General features: G+C 39.2%; 1 protein-coding gene across 1 annotated transcript in view; it reads left to right on the forward strand.

Moving 5' to 3' along the window:
- OTOG (otogelin) overlaps positions 1-24,468 on the forward strand; it is a 98,393-nt gene that overhangs the window by 33,753 nt on the left and 40,172 nt on the right. The window contains exons 24-34 of the mRNA XM_082192748.1: positions 691-798; positions 4,030-4,168; positions 4,450-4,584; positions 6,003-6,149; positions 6,584-6,703; positions 7,499-7,615; positions 9,010-9,166; positions 10,441-10,467; positions 13,174-13,341; positions 16,638-16,916; positions 22,970-23,087. Coding sequence (XP_082048874.1) covers positions 691-798; positions 4,030-4,168; positions 4,450-4,584; positions 6,003-6,149; positions 6,584-6,703; positions 7,499-7,615; positions 9,010-9,166; positions 10,441-10,467; positions 13,174-13,341; positions 16,638-16,916; positions 22,970-23,087 — 1,515 coding nt within the window. The remainder of the gene's footprint in view (positions 1-690; positions 799-4,029; positions 4,169-4,449; positions 4,585-6,002; positions 6,150-6,583; positions 6,704-7,498; positions 7,616-9,009; positions 9,167-10,440; positions 10,468-13,173; positions 13,342-16,637; positions 16,917-22,969; positions 23,088-24,468) is intronic.

Consider the following 24,468-nt stretch of genomic DNA (forward strand, 5'->3'; position numbering starts at 1 on the left):
ATTGACCAAAACAGTCATCATGCCAAAGACTTTGTAAAAAGATGTATTTGTTATCCTGGCACTGATTATCCAGTACCAATACTTGAAATGTTCGCTGGCTAACTTTTTTTCTAGTCTAGGGGACTTTTCTAGATGACTGTAGAAGATGCTAGACGAGGGAGGGGGAATTATTACTGCAAATTTGTTAAATTCTTTTTTTATCGCAGAAAAGCTTAGGTGACTGTGATGGTTAAACCAGCAACAAAATGCAGTGTTTAATAAATGTTTTGAAAAAGAATAATTGAAATGATAAATCTTGGTGAGGAAGAGCATATTTTAAAACACTTTAGCTGTTAATCGTAATAGTTATTATTTTCCACCCTTCATCCTAAGGTTTCAGGGCAAGTAACAGCATTAAAACACAATATTAAAAATAGGTTAAAATGGCTTACAGTCAGAGAAATAAGGCATGTTCTTAAACACCTCAAGTGTCAAAACTAGGGCAAAAGTAATAGCAATGCTTACATCATGGGTACCTGTCTGATCGTGACTATGGCATCAATGCTCTGTTTCACATGTATATGCCCCCACCCATGCTCAGTTGAATTATTCAGTATCAACCAGGAATATATGTATGCAAACTGTTTCTTCAAATTTACATAAATCTAAAAATATAATTGACAATGCGTTTCTATTTGATGTTTTTTATAGCCTTGTTAAACATGGTGATGCATGCTTCAAGTCAGATGAATGCCCATGTTCTTGGAAAGGCAAAGAGTACTTTCCTGGGGATAAAGTAATTTCTTCCTGCCATACATGGTGAGTAGAAACTTTAAAAAAATAAAATCTCATGTTATAAATGCAACTATACTATTCTGGTTCTGAATTGCTGTTTTGTTTTTTTCCCTATTTCAGTATTTAAATGCATATACCGGCATTTAAGTGATTTTTTTTTAAAAAAATAATCATCTTAAAATAGTTCTTAATAACCGAATTATGCATTGGGAAAATGATGGATAGCTATGGGTAAAAAATTAGAAATTAATCAGTGTAATAACTCCAGAGGACTGATTTGGAGTCGGGGAAAGGTGAAGCACCTGTGAAAGATGATGCGGTGACAACTGACCTTCTGACAGCAGAGTCACTCCTACTTACCTGGAGGGAGGGGACAAGGCAAGATGGTGGGAAGGACAGCACATTGCAAATGCACTGACAGAGCCAATCTAGCACTTCTTCTGGTTCATTTGCACTGCACTGACATTCCTGTCTCCTTGCTCATACACTTCTCTCTCCCTGTTAGCAGCAGAGACTCAACTGCTGGGAGGTCAGGTAATCACACTATCACATCACACTATTCCACCATTATTGTGAAGCACCTGCTTCTGCCAAACGCCTTCCTTTCAAAGCTGCTTCACTTTTTTCTAAAAACGAAGTCATAGGGGGACTATTGCATTAATTAGCCTGTGATGTATAGTTTTCCCTTAACATCTAAACACAATATTAACTACCTTTCCTACATTAGTTCCCACTTCCATACATATTTTAAAGATGTGTCTTAGTCTCCTTTCATAAATCACCTTATTTTCTCCTTGTCTTTTTCATATTTTGACTAAAACCCAAATAAACAAATCCTGTTACAGCATCATTTGCTTAACAGTGGTTTATACTCATACAGCAGTTCTTAAGCAAGATCCTTCACTATCCACCCATTTTTCTGAACCAGTGATATGCTGGTGTATCCATACAACAAACAAATGTGTGACAGCTAAAATCTTGGAAATAATACCCCATCTTATGCCTCTTCTTCCCATCATCTAGACTGATAGCAGAAGTATTACAGAGTGTTGCAACCACAACTCTGTATCTTAACAGTATCTTAACCCCTGTTGACCAGTTTGGCCAATTTGTTCCATCTGGTTACCACTGGGCCTGCACAACTTTATAGGGCCTAGAGTAATCCAGGCTGGTCCAGTCAGCACTAGTCATTGCCTTGTCTGGATGTCTTTGCCCAATCCAGCCTTGTGCTGACTGACTGCCTCTGCCTCTTGTCAGGTTCTCAGTATCTGCTCTAGAAGACATTTGTAGCCCTTTGGCCGACTGGTGAAGCGACTTACAAGCCATCTCTACTTGGCAGGAAGGTAAAGTGACCCCGTGTTACCTCCCTTGGTCCCCAAGGCCTGTACACTTTTAACTTTCAATAATTGTTTGCACACACAAAAATTCGTTCCCTGTAGAGGATGTCATGAAGGGCTTGCTGTAATTCTGAAACAGCATAGTGTATTCGTTGAGAAGTCTAAACCCAGTCATTAATAATATAACAGGCAAGAGGATAATTAGATCGTTAGTATTTATTTTCTGATCTTGTCAAGAAGTGAATCTTCACCACAGCATAAACTTCCAATTATCCACCAATATGCTACCAATATCCACATTGGTTATAGAAGAAAGCTCAGTTGGCAGGATTCACCTAACAAGCTCTATCAGTGAAAGCCCAGCGCAAGGGTTAAAGGGTCTTACTCGTTGTGTCCTCCCCTCCCAATTTGGCTTGAGGGGGTTAGGAGAACTCCCAAAACAGCGTGTAGGGCAGATGGGGGATAATTTTGTCTGGCAAGCTTGCATGAATAGAATGCTTGTAATAGTGTGATATGTTTTTCCCAATATGTTTTACAAGATACTCAAGGTGAGTTTGGTAGAATGTAAATATTTATCAATTATTTATCTTGCTATGCTGCTATGCAGAACCTAGCAAATATTTATCTTTATTACGGTCATAGACCAGCATAAGTAGGGTGGGGTACAATCATTTGCAAAATCTGTAAAACGTTTTGGAGAGCTAAAATTATTAAAACAGAAGGTATATATAAAAGACTATAAGAAGCTAAAATAAGCTAAAAGAAGCGTTAGGAGCATTAAATGGATGTGGAAGAGCGTAAAAGGTTAGTATATAAGAGGCTATGACTATCAATTTACAGAGCCCTCTGATATGAGTGTTCATTAAATCTAGTTTGTGGTGCAGGTCATCAACCAATGAATTTTGAATGCTGCTTTGCAGAACCTAGCAACATTGTATGTTGTAGCAAGGTTGGCGTCTGAAATTGTCCTGTGCTACTTATGGAGTAGTGGGAACATGAGGCTAATACAGATGTACAACATGCTCTGTTGTTTCTATTTGTCCAGAATCATGGGGGCATTGTCTCTCCGAGTAATGAATCTTCCTATAGTAAATACATATTATTGATTATTGTTCATATCTCAGGTTGATGCTGAAATGGATATTAGACTAACATCACACTGAATGAGAACAGAATTTGTTATTAATGGATATCTGGTGAATGTATAACTGTATGTGTTAATGAAACTGGACTAACTGTTTTTCATTTTTATAAATACATGTGTAGATTAAAAAAAACCAAACACCTTCACAATACCACTGTATATCTATTTTTCAATGTGGCATTTATTTTTGATATTTGTATTAGTTCTATCAGACTAAGTCATGCTCAGAGCAGATCCAGTGACATTAATGGAGCCAAGTTAGCCATGACCATTATTTCCATGGATCTGTTATGTGATCTATTATGTAATTGGATACAGTTCTATGTTTTTTTGTAATATTTTCAGGTAGTTTCATTTATTTCCTACTTTTCATTTTGAGTTTTTACTTTACATGTGTTCAGTTTAGTGTTACAATATATTATAATTCAGATGATTATATAATTTCACATGGAATCAGCAAACATTTTTATTCTTCCCAAAGTGGGATGCTATGAGGTTTTTGTTGTCTGGCACTGCAGCATTCAGTTAGGTCCAGCAATTTGGACCCAGAAGCAGAATTCACACACATTGCTTTATGCATGTGCATCTTATCCATTCACTGAAATGTATGGATTGGTTGCATGTGCAACAGCTTTGTGTCCGAACTGGATTTCTGGATCAGGAGGAGTGTCAATGCATTTTGCTTTCACAGAAGATTAACAGACTTATTTGTGCATTGATAATTGCAATTACTTTTGAAATTATATCTCTTGATTTTCTTTCCACCATCACCAGCATCTGCTATCATGGGTCATTTGAATGCACTTTCCATCCTTGCCCATCAATGTGTACTACATATGGAGACCGCCATTACAGAACTTTCGATGGACTTTCTTTTGATTACATTGGGAACTGTAAGGTTTACCTGGTTAAGGTAAGACTTTGAGGGTTTTTTGTTTTGTTTTGCTTTTTTTTCTAAAAAAACAACATACTACTTATTCTAAATTTTAAGTTGAATAAAGCTTGCATTAAAAAGTAAGACTGGTGGCATTTTTTTACCTGCTGCCAGCCATCTCTGTGTGAGTTTTATCTTCAGAGCCAGAGAGAGATATCATTAAGGGGTGGGATCAGAGAGGCTGGAGAATTGGACACATTAGACCGGTTTTCATCAAATGTCAACACGTTGCAACCAGCTGCTTTTTCCCCCTTCTGCAGAGTTCCTCAATTACTAGTATATCGATCATCATAGAAAACGTGAATTGCTTTAACACTGGGATCATTTGCAGAAAGTATATTTTCATTAACATTGGAAAATCATTCATAATATTTGACGATGACACTGGAGATCCGGTAAGCTCTAGCACCGCAGAAGGAAAGACACATAGGTATAACTGTACTAGGGACTGCTGCCCCTGCTTGCTCTGCTCACCAACCCTGCAAGCCTACAAATGTTTGCCACCCTCTTCTCCCACACCTGACTACTGCCTCAATTTGCCTTGTGCTTAAGCCAGCTCTGGTACACATATACATATTTTCCCCTTCAGTGCCTTTGTGTTTTGCACTGCACATGCTTGCACCTGACATCACATGATGGATTTGCTGGTGTGTGTGTGTGTCAAGCAAGGTGATAAGCAGCATGCAGAAAAAATGCAAAATGGACCCTGCACATTAGACATATGTACAAAGCAACCTCTAAGCATGCATAATTTAAACAATGGTTTCAAGCCAAGAAACGTCGCGTCTTTTGAAAAAACAGACCCATATATTAAATAATATTAACCTAGAGAGATGTTCAGAAGACACTGAAGTTCTTCTAAAAGTAGTTTACACAAACTTTTACTGTGTGATGAGCACAGCACTCCATAGTTGCCTTTGACTGGACTTAATCACCCAGGAGTCCTTTATCTTAACTTTTACAGTGATCCATGTATTAATAACCATGAGACTGGATTGATGCAACACACTCTATGTGGGGTTGCCCTTAAAGCTGCAGCTGGTACAGAATGCAGCTGTGTGGCAGTTCACTGAAGCAACCCACCATGAGCACATAAACCCTTAATAAATAACCTGTAACAAGCTGCTAGTGGGATGCGGGTGGCGCTGTGGGTAAAACCTCAGCGCCTAGGACTTGCCGATCGCATGGTCGGCAGTTCAAATCCCCACGGTGAGCTCCCGTCATTCGGTCCCAGCTCCTGCCCACCTAGCAGTTCGAAAGCACCCTTAAGTGCAAGTAGATAAATAGGTACCGCTTTATAGCGGGAAGGTAAACGGCGTTTCCGTGTGCTGCTCTGGTGCCAGTTGGCCAGAGCAGCTTCGTCATGCTGGCCACGTGACCCGGAAGTGTCTGCGGACAGCGCTGGCTCCCGGCCTCTAGAGCGCACAACCCTAGAGTCTGTCAAGACTGGCCCATACGGGCAGGGGACCTTTACCTTTACCTTTTAACAAGCTGCTGGGGCATCTTACTTTGAGAAAGTGCCTTCTCCCATATAGATCTGCCCATACACTGAGATAAGCAGAATAGGCCCTTTTGATGATGCCACAGCTATCTGTGATCAATTTGTGACTTCTTGGATGATGGCCCTTATGGTGATAGCTTTACAGCATGCATAAACAACACTATGCTTTCATTCTATGTTAAACCTTACCACTAGTATTCAGTACACTTACTGCCATCCCACTGGATATTGTATTGCTGTGATATATATTAATGAAATGGTATAAAAATGCTTTAAATGAATAAATATGTGTGGGCTGGCTTTTCCTAACAGAGTCCATTGAGTTACCTAGACAAACTGCAGCAAGTGCATATATGGAAAGCTGGTTTTTTCACACTTGTTCACTTTCCCAATGAACACATCACAGTAATGTGGGATCAAAGAACAACTGTTCATGTAGAGATAGGACCTCAATGGCAGGTAAGAGCACATTGCCTCATCTAATTATGGGTATGATGTAGTTACAGTTAAGCACTTTGAAACCCCATTCATTTTTCTTGGAGAGATTTAGCATTATACTTAACAGTCTAGTTGAAGTCAATGGGATTTCCATGGGTTTGGCTTTGGCTAGAATGAGTCGTATATTTAACATATTGAGAAGCTTAGATTTATTGTATAAATGAAATATTGTAGTAAATAATGAGCATTGCCATATCTAGGGTGAAATACAGTCATATATTGTCCAATATACAACCAATAGTCATAAATATTGAGAGTTGTAGTCTAAGAATATTTGAAGGGTACTACTGGGCACTTGATTATGTGCCTTTGGTAACGGAGATTTTTCTACAGGACTTTTGATTAGAAAACAAAATGCCACTAGCTGGTCATAATAACTTTGCCTTCTTTTTTAGGGTGTGCTGACAGGATTATGTGGAAATTTTGATTCAAAAACAATAAATGAAATGAGAACTCCAGAAAATTTTGAGTTAACAAATGCACAAGAATTTGGCAGTAGCTGGGCAGCTGTAGAGGTAAATAACTGGAGTGGTCACTCATTCTATTTCACTACATAGTTCTTTATCATTTAAAATCAAGCACCATCTGCACTGTATGTTACTGGCTTTCATGTTCTGAATAGTAGCGCTAAACAATTGTTTAAAAATGATAATTTTAAAAGTATTACATTGTTTGTACTATTGTGTAACTTTGTTTTTATTCAAACCCCAATGTAGCTCTTTTTAAAAAATGACAATAGAGGGCACTTTCAGAAGCTTTATGATACCTAAGTTGGATTTTTCCAACCATCAGCACATTCCCTTTGGCAAACATATAGCAGTAATATGCCACTCTCAGTACATGGGGCCAGGGAGTAATAAGGGGAGCAACATGACCAAAATAGTAGGCTTTTAAAGGAGAAGTATATCAATGCCTCTTAAAGTGTGTGTGTGTGTGTGTGTGTGTGTGTGTGTGTGTGTTTGCATGAGTCCACATCCCAACTCCTGGTGACTGTTTAAAATCAGAATGGGCAGTATACTGATAGTCATCTTACTTTAGGGACTGGTAAGAAAATACTCTATACATATTATAGACAGTTAGATATGGTGAATTCTTCTGTGGTTATAGGTGTTTATGCATGGGGGACAGTCAGTGTGCTGTTCAGAACAGCTGTGCTACACACACACACACACACACAGAGAGAGAGAGAGAGAGAGAGAGAGAGAGAGAACCTAGTGTATGTTACACTTCTTGGTTATTTTAAAAGTTAGAAAACCATACTGCTTATAAGAAAATGTTCTCCTGGTTGATTATTTTGCTTTTGGATTCAGTGTGTTGACAGCTCTGACATTCGGCATCCATGCATTTTAAATCCACTCAGAGAACCATTTGCCAAGAAAGAATGTGGAATACTCTTAAGTGAAATATTTGAGTCTTGCCATCCAGTGGTAAGTAGCTGCTCATGCATAATGATAATTCTTAAGGTTTTTAATGTATAGCTCCTGAATTCCATATTAGAATAATGTAGAACTCTGATCTTTCATTTACAGTTTGATCATAAAGTCTGTTGCATTGCATTTAGGATGGGCAGGAAGAACAACCACAGTGACTATGCTAACTGGGTTCTATATGGCTACCTGTAAGACTGACCATTCAGGAACACTAATGAGTTTGAAGTCCCCATCTGGAATTTGTGTTGACCTGTGGAGGTGACAGTTCATACAACCAGTGTCTGAACACAAATTGTGGCATTGCATGCTCACCTACCAATATAAAGACATCAATTCACATAAAAAGTGTTTTTACATTAACTTGCTGAGGTTCCAAGCCTGCTGGCAGTGATCACATTGTGCTGACAGAGTGTGCAGTCTTCACCTGAAGCAATTAGGTGAAGCAATTATTTTCCTCTTCTCATTCCATGATCCTGAGTAATTACTACCAGTTACTGCTGTTTTTAGAACTGCAAGGAAGATGTTCCCAACATAGAGTAATCTTAACTGTGAAATGATTTATATTTGCAGTGATCAGATATAGCAGCATTAGCACCAATATACAGTCATACCTTGGGTTACAGATGCTTCAGGTTGTGCGTTTTCGGGTTGCGCACCGCGCCGAACCTGGAAGTACTGGAATGGGTTACTGTGCATGCGCAGAAGCGCTGAATTGTGACCCGCACATGCGCAGACGTGGCACTGTGGGTTGTGAACGCTGCGGGTTGCGAATGTGCCTCCTGCATGGATCACGTTCGCAAACCGAGCATCCACTGTATAGCACAGTACAATGGTGTAGCATGATTGACTGATGAATTGATAATGCCAGGAACAAGGTATTACCAAGTTGTGGCACAGGGAAGAAAAGAAAAAGATTATTTAATTGTTAAATCTGTGCCAGTTTTAACTATCATAAATGTTGTATATAAATGTTAGGAGGCCAATAAATGCCACATATTAGTTCATATTTATTTTCTTGTTCACAATATAGAAACTTTGGTAAGGAGGCATGAGGCTCTGGCAGGGTCCTGGAGTCCTCCTATTTCTTTCCCAAAGCTGGAAAAGTGCTAACTAGGCTTTGGGAAGTAGGAGAAGGACTCTAGGACCCTGTTCTTATGAAAGCCCAGTGCCTTGCTTACCTTTGAAGGCCGGGAGTGCCAAATGTTGCAAAACAGCAGGGCATATATGAAAGGACATAGTGATGAACTTGTTCAATACAAATCAACAGTAAATGCTGCATGCCAGAATCCTTTGGAACTTGCTTTTTAGATATCTGTGGCTCTGTGCTGAAAACACGGTTGCCAATGTTTGTGTAGGTAATGATATGTTACAGTAATAATTATCTTCTTCAGGTTGATGTCACCTGGTTTTATTCAAACTGTTTGACAGACACATGTGGTTGTAACCAGGGAGGTGATTGTGAGTGTTTCTGCACAAGTGTTTCAGCCTATGCACATCAATGTTGTCAACAAGGAGTTACAGTAGACTGGAGATCTCCGAGATTGTGTCGTAAGTATGCTTAAATATTCTTTGCATGCTGAAATAGAATGCAAGAATTTGTGTCTGCACCTAGCTTTAATTACTGCAATGCGTGCATTACTGATTTGCTAGTGAGAAAATCTAGGCATTTATGGATTCCCTATTCCTTTTGCAGAAGAAAATTGAACCAATACCCTGTTCTGTAGCCTTTTTACTCCGAGGCCAGGTTTTCAATCAATTCCAGTGCCAGGGATAGATCTGTTTTTATAGCTTCCTTTTGAGTCATGGCAGTCTAGAAGTTTATCTCTTCTGCTGTCTTTCTCTAGAATTTACAAAGCACTTAATCTCTGCTGGTCATCCTAGTTAAGTGAGCAGTGAGATCCAGGCTTAGTGGGACATTGTTGTGTTGAAGGAGTATTGGTGCTTAAAGAATTCTCTCAACTGGTAGTGAGCGGAAGGCAAAAAGCTCTACCTTTTTTTCCATTTAAGCAGAAGTACAATAATAATAATAATAATAATAATAAATTTTATTTATATCCCGCCCTCCCCAGCCGAAGCCGGGCTCAGGGCGGCTAACAACAATAAAAATAGTTCAACATTCTAAAACATTCATTATAACATTAATTAAATCAAATTAAAATCAAATTAATGGCAACCATCAAGCAAATTTTTGTGCAGATTGCCAGAGGAGGGGGTCAGGCTGCGCCCTGACAAAAGGCCTGGTGGAACAACTCTGTCTTGCAGGCCCTGCGGAAGGATGCCAGGTCCTGCAGGGCTCTAGTCTCTTGTGACAGAGCGTTCCACCAGATTGGAGCCGCGGCCGAGAAGGTCCTGGCTCTAGTTGAGGCCAGCCTAACCTCTCTGAGGCCTGGGATCTTTAGGGTGTTTTTATTTGCAGACCGTAAATTTCTCTGTGGGACATACAAGAAGTGTGAATGATTCAGATTTCTTTCTGGTCTTTTAAAGTTAAGTTCAAAGCTGGGCATTATGCATTTCCTCTAGAAGATGCAAAAAAATTCTCATCTCTCTGCAGGAAAGATGTACAAAGATGTATGACCAAGCTTATTCTTATCCACTAGAGGTCACACAAGGATAAGCATCTGCTCATTGCAGCTTATATTTCATTCTGTATCAGATTTATTAGTCAGTAGTATGTGAGTTTTTAATTAATTTGCCAGTCTTAATTTCTCTTCCCAGTCTGAATAAAAATGGAATGTGATTGTGAAAATATGCTCATATGTATACAGAACATACTGCTAGTTGTGTTCCAGATTTATATTGGTCACTGTTTCCTTTCCTTTCAGCTTATGATTGTGAATATATCAATAAAGGTAAGCAAATCACGGGGAACTGATGATGAAACCGTTCAGTATTTTTCTGTCCACTTTTAATAAAATAACAACTTCATATCCAGTTTTATTAAAGCAGCATTCATTCCTGTTTAAATATACAGGTACAGTTCTGATTAACCTTGAAATGTATGCCAGGATCAAATGTGGATCAAATTTATATCTGATCCACATAATTATTCCATACATTTGAGAGCAAGTTGCACTCCTGCACTCTCCATCTAATATCTCACATTCTGAACAGTATTTCTAAGGCAAAGGAGAGTATAAAGTTAATTAAAAAAAGTAGTAGATTACCATCCTTGTTCCTCCTGTGTGTGCCTCAGCACTTGAAAGCTTTCTGTGAGATAGAGACCTGCACTTGCCATTTGGATATGACTTCAAGATTTGGTACAGGTGCATCTTTCCTGGAATGGTCATAAAACAGTTAAGAATGGCCAAATCCAGATTTTTGCCTCCTTCTGCCTCTCCTGTTATTTACCTAATATTTACTATCAAGTTTTATCAAGTATCATGTTTAATACTGTACCGTCTAATACTGCTGCATCATGATTCCATATCTTAGAATTACTAGTTACTACTATTTGTACCACTGCTTGTTACTACTACTTCTACAAAAATAAACAAAATAAAATAAAATAGTTGCATTTCCCATCTTGCAGCAGAAAATGTTCAGATGTAATGTGCAATTGCCAGAGATATGTTCTGTGTTTTCCCCCCTGAAGGGCCTCAAGAGGGAGCTAATTTGCAAGTTTTGATAATTGTTAGTCTCTCCTTGGCTGTTATTACTATACAGTATTCAGATTCATTATTGGTGTAAGAAATCAACAACGCATCACTTGACACTTTCATCTTGTACACTTTCTTATATAGCTAAAAGGGTATGACTCCGTATCCATATCCATATCCATGTTTGGCATATTTATGTATTTTAGATATATAGAGTAATGGGGGCGGGGATCTAAAAAAGTCAGGTTGAAATTGTTTTAGTTTTCTATTCTTTTAATACTTCTTTTGAGATTTCCTCAGATAGTATTGATATTGTTCTAAACATATGAATGCATGCAATAAAACTACAGTGAGGGTCTAAGGTCTTCTTTTGTTGTGTACCAGACAGGATGGGCGCTAAGTACCAGCTCCACTTCCCTCTGAAGGGATAGGAAAGGCTCATCCACTTGTCTTCATCTTTCCCTCCAGATTAGTGGCAAGGCAGAACTAATAAATCTTAGGTAGTATTTTAGTTGCCATGAATTTTGATTCAATATTGCTTGAATATACTAGGTTCGATCCAAAGACTTCCTTCTGTCAATGGAAAAAGTCCTTCCTTCAGGTTTCCCATTGGAGGAAGACACTTTCCATTAGAGGAAGGGACATTCAGATCCAACTCATTATTTTGCACATATTAGTGATTTTCAATTACATCCTGCCTTGTGATAGTCTGGCAGCACATTTTTATTGATAAGCTGCATGCTTTTTACAGAATTCACTATACATTTTGATTTATAGTACTTACTGAGCAATCCAAATGCCCTTAACAGTAGGCTGCAATAGCTTGGAATGAGTGGAGGTGTCCCTCTGCTCAGCTTTCCCTGCTAAAACAGCTACTGTTGGCCCTCCTTCTCCTCACTGAACATGCAGGCAGGTGGGAAGGTCATTGGTTGCTGCTCCCACCATCAGGAGTCTGTGGAACACCCCCTCTCCCCGAATCTGGGCATGGGGCTCAATCTGGGGTGGGGCTGAGTTGATCTGGTCTCTGATGGATCCCAAACCAGTATCATTGCCATTATGTTGACAGCACTGGGCCTGATCACGGTGCTAGCCTGGGTCTGCAATAGTACATCAGATTTGGTCCCTGTTTTTTCATGTAACATCTTTGGGGATGTCTGCATAAATTATAGGTGCTCTGAAATAATGGACTAAAGTTACTTAGGTCCATTGATTTCAATGGGTCCACTAAGCGTATGACTTAATATTGGATATCACCCTCTGCATTTTAATTTGATAAAGGTCTGCATGCTGGACTTAAGTTAGCTATTGTGATATGTATCTGGGGTGCTGTGAAATTATTTCACAGTTAGTGGGATGGGTGGGACAAATTAAATAAAATGTCGTTTAGGGTACATAAATCTCCAGAGCAAGTCCCTTCTCCTTTAGGTCTCAGGCTCATGAGAAACAACAGAATGTTACTGCCAAAATCCAAATATATGCACAAGCCCAACCCTTGGCCCCTACTAGCTTTGGGAGGTAGTTGACAATCTTTCCACAAGCCCAAGCTTTTCATAAAACCTTTGGTGACCCGCCCTGCCTGCAGGGTCCGACTCTTGCCCTCGAATTGTACCCAATACATTTACACACTAGCAGCCCACTTTAATAATGTTTGTGTTTGCGGTGGAAATAATTGTTTCCAGGGGTTCCCCCCCCCCCACCTATATGAGCACTGGGCTTTAACATAGGGAAGAACTCTAACATGGATACTTTCCTCCTGACAGAGGGAGAAAAGGTTGAAACCATTTTTGAAGCTGAGCTTGCAAACATTGCACATCTCTAACAGCTTTTACGTGACTCGTAGTTCTGATGTCATTTGATGGTGGCGTTTTCTTTGCCACTGTACAAACTGACCAATAAACATGTGCGATACAAGCATTTGTGGCATTCAACAGGAAATGTAACCTTGCCTTCTCTTGACAGTTCTGGGAAAGGGCCCCTACAAGCTGGTCAGCTTCTTGGACAGAGAAATTGCAATTGGAGCCAAGCTGCTGGATGGTTCTGTTTTTCCAGCAAGAGGAGATGCTATTGCTCCTGGAGATGCAGTACACTTTATGCTGACATCGGGACTGTATAAGCCAAAAGCACATGGTAAACTCACTGTCGCTGTAAAATATCTAGAAAATTAGCAAAGGCAATGCTCATTTCAGATGCATCTTTCTTTTAAGTAAGTACCAGACACAAACAATGGGGAAATGGTATTATTTTCATATCCTTTTCCAATGTTTCCCCCCCAGCAAGGCAGTCCTTCCTTAGTTGGCAGCATGGGTTCTGGCTGCATCAGAATGTAGGAAGTTTTGTAGAAGGAGCATTAAACCTCACTCTACATCTATCAGTAGGTTCTCAACAAGAAGGCTGTCTGCCAAAATCTCTATCTAATGAGTGGATCTTCACAAGGTGATTGCTGATTTATAAACAGTCTGACACTTCAACTTTTCAGATCAACAGATTTGTAGACCCAGCAGTCCTTATCTTCCCTGTAGCAGGAACAGAGGTAGAAAAGCATGGGAGGAAGTCTGGAAACAGGCAGCCAGCTGTGGAATTAGTGAGGTACAAATGGTTAGGTCAGCTGAGTTCACATTATGGTTGGTTGGCAGGTGGTGGGACTGTAGTTAAGTGGGAAACCACAAGTGTAAAGAGGTTTTTAGGATTACTTCCAACACCACCTTTCATTATTTGAGTTTTTAAAACATGCATGAGTGAGCAATCAGGTAACAGAAAAAAGTGAGTAATGTATGAATGATGTGAGAGATGATTTTGGAGTTTCTTGATAGTTGCTTAGCCAGATATCTACTCCACTTTAGAATTGAATGTGTGGTTATTTGTACTTTACAAAAATATTTTCTTCAACCATTTTTTAAATTTAAATTTTTTTTAAAAAAATTAATTTTTGCTTCCTTATTTAGAAATGAGAAAGCAAACAAGCCAATGTTGTCTGTGGAGTAAATGGTACTTTAAAAAAAAATCAAAATCTAAAACTGTTATTGAAATAACTAAAAGAAGATAGTAGTGCAATAAAGGAAAGATTAAGGAAGCATATTGTTAAAAATTGTGTAAATGGCATCCAACATAAGAAAATGAAAGCCATTTGTTTATTTGCCCATTATTATCGATCTGACAAAGTATTGAATCTTCTGAAGCAAAACTCTTATTTGAGTTCCTGCTGAGGTGAAAGTTCAAAGTGCCAAACTGAAGTGACCCACTGTTCAAAGTTGTGAAGTGGATTGCAAAACATCCCCTTTCCTTCAGTGGACATCTGCATTGCTGGATTTTATCGGGAAATCATCTTCATGAAATTAGCATACGGATGTTCAAATATGCAGACTTTATTTATATGTTATGGCTTTATGTGGCTGTCCCACAATATCTTCATGTGGGCCAATTATGCTAGGTGGTCAGAGAAGGGCAGGTACACTCTCACTCCCTTCCATGTGCATTGTCTGAGGTGACTCTTGGAGTTCACCAATGCTTATTGAAACTTAATGAAATTGTGACAAGAATTAGCTATTGGTAGTTTACACTGGTATTGCCAGTTTTCTCGCTACTGTGTGTATGGAAGAAAACGCCAAGATGTTGTCATCTTGGAAAATTAGACAGTATTCCCGAGTAATGAACTGTGCATCACACAACATCTGTTTAACAGAGATTATTTGTTCTCTCTGCAGGATTTTTAAAGAAACATTATCCAGCCCTGAGGGGGGACAGTTGATTTTACAGTAGTTTTATGGTTATTTTAAGCAAAATAACACAATGTACAGCGAAATAATATTTGGAACAACAGATGCTCATCTGAGTCTCAGTTCTGTCACCCTTTTAGTGAGCGTTACTTTACCCTACAATTAAATCTGCTCTCAGCGTCTCTGTATTTTGAAGACCCGTTGAAAATTCCAGAGTAAAAATATGGCTAACGCATAGAATTGCCTGTTACGGACATGTTTTCTGGTATAAGATGGCCAATTGATGAGGAAAAAACTGAAAAACAAGAACCTACAGTAGAAATGTTGCTTTCTTCATATTTTTGTGAATAAGGGTTTGGTGGGAGGTATTTCCTGGGCATTGGGGAGAGCGAGTTTAATGAAAAATATAACTTGTTAAACACCATTTGTTTTATGGAATTAGAATGTTCTCTGAAAAATGTAGTGTTTCGAAATTCCTCAGTGTATAGTTTCAGAAACTCCTCTGTTTACAACAATAGCCCTATTCAGTCATGTACTTAACAGGAGTGTGCAGCGGCCACAAGATCCGCCTTGTATCCATAGCATTTAGAAGCAGCCTGATCAGTTTTGGATCTGATCTTTGTCATTCTGATTTCACTCATTATTCTGGTCCAAATCTGATGTCTTAAACCAGAGGTGTTTTTTTTCTTCTTTGACTATAATGGGAGATCTAAAAATGGCCATAGCTTTTTCCTTTTCACATAAATGGATGAATCTGAAGGCAAAGAAGCCACTCCAGATTTCAGGCTGAGTCATCCTGGGGTTTTCATGCAGAAAACCTTTATTTATTTATTTAATGTCTTTTTAATTTGTTACTATATTTTTTAGATGCAAACTGAAGATATAGCAACCTCCTCCTGAGAGGATGAAGCCCACCAGTTTTCAGAAGGATAGTTGCACCAGTTCTCCCACAAAGGCAGACTCTGTTATTTTAGACTGGGAAAGTAGAAATCACATTCCTCCCCTAGCTTTTGTGTGTGTGGGGGGGGCATATGTAATCAGTTTAGAAATTGGTGACATGAGGAAGGTGTCCCTGGGTAAGAAACCTGCCAAAGTTCAGAAAAGTAAGTGCAACTGCTATCATGATCCACCTATACCCTCCCTCTTGTTAATGGTGCTATCCAACTTAACAGCATGAAAGACTGCCCTAAATCAAGCCAATCTGTTTCGTTATTCACAGTACAGACAGATCTGACACATCCCCACCCCAGTATTTAGCCTTGTCCCCAAAGTCACATGATTTCCACCACTTTTGCTGTTATCACATGGGCAAAAAACTCCTGAAGCATGTATCTGTTCTGTGTGTGAAGACTCCCTGCACAATTTAGTATTCTGAGGTGCAAGGAAACTTGACGTGGCGAAAAGGCTGCCTGCTTCATAAGAAATGCCTCAGCACAGTGATTGCAGCATTGGGAAGAACTCTGTGATTTTGAACATCGAACTAAACTGGCACCCCCACAGTCCCTTCTACTAGGCTTGCTCTCTCTTCAATGCCTAAAGATAGTATGAGATAGTATAGTCACTTTGGGCTAAGCTGAGCCTAGCAGAACCTGCCTGTGTTTTTAAAAAGTAGAAACAGTCAAAACAGAGTGTAGTGTGCTGGAGGCAAAACTCAAAAAAACTCTGCTCAGCTCAGGTAATTATTTTTTGTTATTGCTGTTTGTTTTCCAGATCCAAACCTGGCTTCATTTGAATCAGCTGACAGACCAAATTATTTTCTTCATTTAGCTTCCAACAATACCTTGGTTCTCGCCAAGTGGGAAAGAAGTGAACATTTTCAAAACAGATCGACGTTTGCCATCCACAAAAACACATGGCTTTCAGGATATAGCTCCTTTGAGTCATTTGCAGTGCCAGGAGCCTTCATCCACATTTCTGCTGCTTCTGTGAATATTGTTAAATATCGCCACTCTGAGGCATTCAGACTTGCTACACTTTTCAAACTTGTTGGTAAGTACTTGAGTATGAATTGTGGTGGCTACATTTTCAAACTTGATTTTGGTATCCTTTGTATGATATCATCTTTTATCATGCAATGCCTGATAGGAGTTCTCATAAATGACCAATCAATTTAAAACACAGCATCCTGTGAGTGTGATATTTCTGTAGTTTAAACTTGTTCCTTTAATTTTACCAGGTTCAGAATATAACTTCAATAATGTTCAGTTTTATTACAAATCAAGTGCCATTCCCTTCCTCTTTTCTTCTCTAGCTTGAAATGTAAAATGAGATCATATGCACGCAGACCAGAAGTTCACAACCAGCTGTTTTGTAGGCACATGCACTGAAATTCTTTAGTGTTAACCCATTACTCTCACTGAAACTCTCCTTTGTTGGTCTGAACTACATAATCAGGTCAGATAAGCTGCTTTTTGTTTACTGACTCTATATTCTCTATTTGGGTTAGTTCTCTTAATTACCTCTTGAGTATGTGGTTGTTGTCATCTGCCCCAACCTAAAACTCACTGTTTTTCCTGAGCGTGCTTCTTTTGGAAGAATTCTTTTGGCAGTTTAATTTCCAATTGTTAACTCTGCACCATGAAACCCTTGTAATGGTAAATGTCCAAAATATATACTTTTAATTGGAATAGATTGGTATTATGGCAACATGATGTCTTCGAGAATCAAAATAATTTTAATTTAGATATGAAATCTACCCATTCAAACACTGAGCCTGTCCACAGATATGTGTAGATGATGGTTGACTTTGTAGGCTAATGTACACTCTGATCAGTCCTTAGAGAATGCACCTTGCAGACCTTATCACTGTATTGTTTGTGACATATAATGCTGCTGTTATTCATGGGCCTTGAATTCGTGAAGATTCTGAGGAATTATTCATTGAGGGAGTCTATGGTCATTGGGAGACGTAATACTTAGGAATCATTAAGAGTTTCTTTGTTAGGGAGTCTCCACTGGTCCATTTTGGAATCTCATTTTGGTCCCTCTGGCATTACTAGTTCAGTCACTTAACCCATTCCTAAAGCATCATCCCTAAAGATCAATATTTGGTAGAGTTTGTCACCATCATCAAGAGCTCCCCCTATGTAGATTAACTGGCAAAGTAATCTTACCCCCACTCCCTCAGTGCCATATCTGTGTTTGTGCACTGGATTAAGTAGAGGTGTTCTGCCCAGTTCTGGCTCAGCCAGCCTCCTCCTCGCTGCCAATATGGAGGTGGAATGGGGTGCCATCAATATATTGATGACCCCTGCTGCCTACTCCAAAACATTTGGATGGCCTCTTCCAGAGACTTCATGTAGATGTCAAATAGCACTGAGAACAATATGGAATCTTGTGGCACCCTACAAGCCAGTGGCCAAAGAGTTGACCAACTGTTCCATCTGCATCTCATTCTAAAACTTACCTTCAGTGTGGCAACAGAACCAGGAAATGACAATGCTGCCTTGTCCCAACTGTGATAGGCAATCTGGAAGATTAATGTGGTTGATAGTATTAAGGGTCGCTGAAAGATGTTACATTGCTAGACTAGGACTCTTACCAAGGCAGTATCAGTCCCAAATCTGGGTAGCAAATCTGCCTGAAAGTGGTTCAAAGAATCTATAACATCCAAGACCTCTTGGAGTTGGGTTGCCAGCATCCATTTAGTTACATTGCCCCGAAAAGGTAGAGTAGTCAGTAATTGTCCAAGCAAGAGGGATCCAACAAGGACTTTTAGACTAGGGAGTGGTCTTACAACTGATAATTTTAGAACTGCAAGGACCTTATTCCCACTTAGCTAGTAACATCTGGAAGCTTTTAACCCAGAAAGGCAAGACTGAAGCATGCATAGAATCAGACCTAAACTTGTAAGGATTTTGTCCACATCCTCCCACTGCACATGTTGAAAGGTATCCCTCACAATAGGACAGAAGATACTTTCAAGTACATCTACAGCTATTGCAAATAATCTAGAGTCCAATACTGAACTGTTCAGCATTTATTGAGCTAATTGTATAGGGTATCTGTTCATACTAATATAATTAAAATATTCTTTTCCCTATAAGCAAAGGGTAGAACATGAAATGTTGCAAAGAGAGAGAGAGGGGGGGGGGCTCTGCTTAGGTTAGTTGTACAGTTACCAGCACATTGATTTTCATGACAGAAAGGGCCAACTGCATGCCATGCAGAGTTTCCTGTTATCAAGCCATTGAATTAAAGTGTTAATAGTGGCATTGTGAATCTGCTTACATTTGAGGACATGCTAAGATGAGATCCTAATGCAGCTGTTGGCTGGCACACTCCAACTTCACAAAAAAATGACAGAATTTGTCACTGCCAAATGCTTGTTGCCTCTTGACAAATTCCTTTAATCATGATGGTGCTGAAGAGTGGAGCAGGATACATGAAGCTATTGCTGTTACCAGGATATAAAGTGCTACAAACATGCACCTTAGTTTGAACAAAACAAAAATGTTGTGGCCTTTTTTCTTTAAGAGGGAAAGAAGAGGTTAAGATTTGCAGTAGACTTCCCTAGTGCTGCATTAGCTGAGAATTGTATATCTTTTTAAAAGTGTGAAGTCCTCGCCTTCCAGTCATGCCAAAGAATCCTATCTATGCCAGTGGAAAACTAAAACAATTTACCTCAGCAAGTGGGATCATATCAAATGATCATGAGGCATTTCATTAATCACCACATCCGAGGCTTTGGGTTTCAGAGTTTTATAAGCAAAGAAACATGGGGCTTGAATCTTTCTCCAGTGTTCTTTCACAAGGCCCGACTTGCTGATGCAGGATAATTACATGGTCTAAAAATATAGCAGCATTTGTTTAAGTTAATGGAAAAGTTACACCAGTTCTAGAGTGCAGAGGCAAAGGCAGATTGGGTTTCCTGCTGACTGTCATAAATGCTTTGCATATTAGAGCAGAACTTTTCTAACTGGGAACTGCTATTCCTGAATATAAATATTGGGAATAGTATAATTGCTCCTTTAAATCCCCTTGGTCAAAAGTGTCTTCATGAATAGGCTTGATGTTCTCTGAAGCATATCTAAAATATTTTTAAAGACCAAGAACCCCTAGAGAAAACCATTGTTTAATAAAGGTCATGTGAAGATTCTCAACTTGATAGCAATAAGTGTACCATAGATACCAACATGCATATCATAGTGATAGAGCACCTTCAATATAACAGATGCTGATAACAAAATAATGTTGTAGTTCTCTGGATATATTTACTGCAATTATTTGGATTACTATTTCATCTCCTTAAATCTGTGAATGACTGAAATTATCCTATCCATTTGTTTTGCGCATAATTGACTAAAAAATAACACCCAGGATATTCACAGAGGAAAGCTCTTATAATTAAGCATACAGTAAAGAGTCACTGTCACTGCATCCACCTTAGCTTCTAATTTCCTGGCTTTGTGGATCTTGAGCCAAAATGAAATAGACTTAAGTCTAGCCATAAATTGATGGTTTTTTTTTAAAAAAAGTTGAGTCTACAAGTTACATGAAAGTTCCATCATTTAAATTTGGTTGTCGTGTTCCACAAAGCATGTTGCTGGACTGTAACCATTGACAACATGGCCTATTTATTTTGCAATAAAGGTCACACAGCAGAAAGCATTAGCTTCTAGGTACTGTGTATTTTAACCTCTATTGATTTCTCTTTTATACTGAGAAGCCTTCTATGCACAGAATTATGTTCCCTTGTACAACCCACCTTCATTGTATTGAAGGGAATTGTTTTAGATTTATTATCTAGCCAACAACATATTTTTTACCTCAAACTATAGTATATATACTTTTTTTTGCTATAGTTATTTTGCTATCCAGAATAAGCAAATTTATGCAGTGATACAGCTGCAGTTTCAGAGTTGTTTGTCATATCAAGTGCCATGATCGTCTGTCAGAGCATTGCTCCCTAATCAAGTAAGGATTGTGCTATTCACTATATAGAAAACAAATGACTGAACTTTAACAGATGGCATTAGGTTTCTTTTCAATTTCATGGCTAGGTGTTTTTTTTACAGAGAAATGTGTCTGGTCTGGTGCAAAGCCATGACTTGAATGATCATTAATAGCACATCATTCTTTTGTTGTGAGTTAACTGCAGAGGCATCCAGAAACAGTACAGCAGTGTAATGCCCAGCTATTAATTAAGTGAATGCACCCAAAACAGAATTAAGAAGAATGGAATGGAAATTGCTAATTAGGGTTGCATGGTGACACAAATAGCATTTCTCAGCAGAAATCAAATATAGCACTTCAGCTAGGTAGGTTTTGTAAAACCTGACTTATAGCAGCTTTCCAATATCTTACAAATGTTTCCGAGCCCTGCTCCCTAGGATCTTTTTTCACATGAGAATCCAGGAATGGAACTCAGAACTGTATCAGTTGAAATTATGTACATATAAGAAATGAATTCAAATCACTGTCATCAATAAGATTATGACAGAGAAAGATTTGTCTGATTTCAGCTGACTTTATAAAATGTTCATTGTCATTTTCCAGCAAATGCCAGATATTCCCTTTCAAAATTCCCCAAATTCATCCCTGCAATTTGTAGTTCACATTGGATTCCAATGCTTCCCAGTCTCAACACGTACCTTAAAATGGAAGCCTCCTCTGCCACAAAGCCTTCCTAATTCCATCCTTTGGAAAAGGGAATGGTGGACTTCAAGTATAATGGGCCTAAATGATCCCATCCTAAATTATCATGTATGAATGAATGAGTCATGCTTAGTACAAATGGAGTATAGGCAACTTCACTCATTACTAGCTGGATTCCTTTATTTTTGACATTTCCTTGTGTATATGTTTTTTACACAAAGGTACACTCGAAAATGGGACGCGGGTGGCGCTGTGGGTAAAAGCCTCAGCGCCTAGGGCTTGCCGATCGAAAGGTCGGCGGTTCGAATCCCCGCGGCGGGGTGCGCTCCCGCTGCTCGGTCCCAGCGCCTGCCAACCTAGCAGTTCGAAAGCACCCCTGGGTGCAAGTAGATAAATAGGTACCGCTTACCAGCGGGAAGGTAAAGGGCGTTCCGTGTGCTGCGCTGGCTCACCAGATGCAGCCTTGTCACGCTGGCCACGTGACCCGGAAGTGTCTCCGGACAGCGCTGGCCCCCGGCCTATAGATGTGAGATGGGCGCACAAACCCCAGAGTCTGTCAAGACTGGCCCGCTCGGGCAGGGGTACCTTTACCTTTACCTTTACACTCGAAAAATGTTACACTGGCACTCTAAAATGGTACAGTCTAGGAGCTGTGCTACATGATATTTCTTACTTGTAGGAAAGCTCCCATGAATAAAAATTGTAATGTGAGAAACTGTTCTAAATATGACTTGGAAAGAAATTTATCTCTCACTCTGTGTGTGTTCATGTGTGCGTGCAATGCCCTTTCACAACATTGCACTGGGAATTACTTTAGATTTTTTTGAGGTATCAATACCATACTTGGTCCATTTAATGTTGCATTGTGTACAGCCCACACTCTGCCACCCCAAAGCATGCAACCATTTGGAGATAAAACTTCCTAGGAATTAAAATGCTCTACTGCTTGTGAAGAAAGAAAGCACTTTCGCGGGCACTTGAAACTCAGCCGGGATTGCTGTATACTATAAATAAATAGTATCAGCAACCTAAGTTGCTGTGTTTGTAATATGAAAGCATTCCTTCCAACTGAGACAAACATAAAGGAACTCAGCACTGGATCACCCAGAGATGTAAGCCTCTTCAGTTAAGTGCAATGTGAGGACATTTAGGGAAACTGCCTCTACCTTATGAGATACTGAAAAGTCCATCAATTGTTTCTGTAGTCATTAAAAATTAAGATTGCTTTTTGCTGAAAACATTGGATTTCCAACATTTGTCTGTTGTATAACCTGTATGATCCAATACCTGTGGCTCAAAGCACTGTCTACATTAGGCATCACTCATTGTGAAATACATAAAATCAGTTCAATAAGGAGTGATCATTTGATGCATAGAGGTCTAAGTAAAACTAGAATATGTATGTGTATACACATTACATTAAAACTTTTAAATTCTATTCCTAGATACCAAGTTTAAATTTCTAGCTCACTCAACATGTGAGTGGCGCTATGATGTTTGTGCAAGCCCTTGTTTCAAAACATGCAGAGATCCTTTGGCAGAACGCTGTCAAACTGTTCCAAAGTAAGTATCTACATTTTAGAATTTTTTTAACAACATTCTTTCTAATAGTAACTTCAGGTGGTTGAGTGCCTCTCAATTTGGAAATGTAACAGGTCCATCTATAGAGAACTGTGTAGTTTCTACATACACAGGAGAATGCAACTTTGTAAATGAAAAGAAAAACAACACATATTCAGCAGCTTGGAACCACCTTTAATTTCCAGATTGTATGGAATACTTATAGCAGTTGAGCTGCCGGGGGGGGGGGGGTGGAGAGAAAGGGCACAAAGCAGAAGTGGGGACAACTTTTTCAGCCCAAGTTGTGGGGGGCGGGGGCAGACAGCAGTGTGGACAATAGTAGATGAAGCACAGAAGTAAAAACTTATCAAATATAAAAACATAATAGAGCTCTCAGTCTGAATTTCCTGTATGAAGGAAGGTAAGATACTGATGGCATACTGGTAATTCAGACTAGGAACCTGTTGTAATATGGAGCAATACCATTTTCTAATTTAATGTTTGTGATTTTGCAACTTAACTCCTTCCTGTGCCAAAAACATGTGTCCATCTGACTGAGCTGCCTCTTTCCATTCCAGCACATCTGTCCTTCATTCAATACTTCATAATGCTTCTTGGCCAAGAGGCCTACCCCAGCTAATGTTTGTTACCCCCTCTCCCATACCCCTGGGTCACAAATTGCCATACCAACTCATGGCAACTAAAAAATACCTTGTTGCATTCTCCCTATCTTTCCTCCTAAATAGAACTTCCCTCCACTTATACGGAATAAAATTATGCTGTAATGGAGGAAGCAGCCAGATTCATAACTATAGTATTAGAAAAGTAGGAGTGCCATCCTGAGCAGTAATTACACTGGCCAAGCATTCACTGCGGGAGTAAGAGAGATATTTTTCATATGAAAGAGGTAAAGGATATTGGTCATGACATTGACTGTATGCATAGTCTCACTTAAAGATGTTATTAATAACTGGCCTTGACTTCTGAGATTTAGAATCACACCTTTAATATCCAGTGGCCTGGACAAAACAACCTCTCCAATCGCTTCTGTTCTTGCCTCAGCTTTTCCATGCAAGGCAAATTTTTGGAAGGGCTCTGATGGGCCATCAGTGTTGGTATAAACAAACAAGGAACACAATTTTGTACAAGCATGTAGAGGCTTTCTGCCAGCTCTAAATGGAAGTATTCATCATTGGAGAAGCATATGTTTTTGTTCCAAAGGTTACATCACATTGTTCATGAATCAGCAGGATGGCACATTAGGTCAGCCACAATGTAAGCCTATCACAGAAACTGTGACAACAACCTGACATTTCTGCATCTTAAATGATTAAGAAATTAATAATGTAATTCACAAGCATTTAAAATAGCTTGACTGAAGTGC

This window comes from Podarcis vaucheri (genome assembly GCF_965113315.1).
Source record: "Podarcis vaucheri genome assembly, chromosome: 1".
Taxonomy (NCBI): domain Eukaryota; kingdom Metazoa; phylum Chordata; class Lepidosauria; order Squamata; family Lacertidae; genus Podarcis; species Podarcis vaucheri.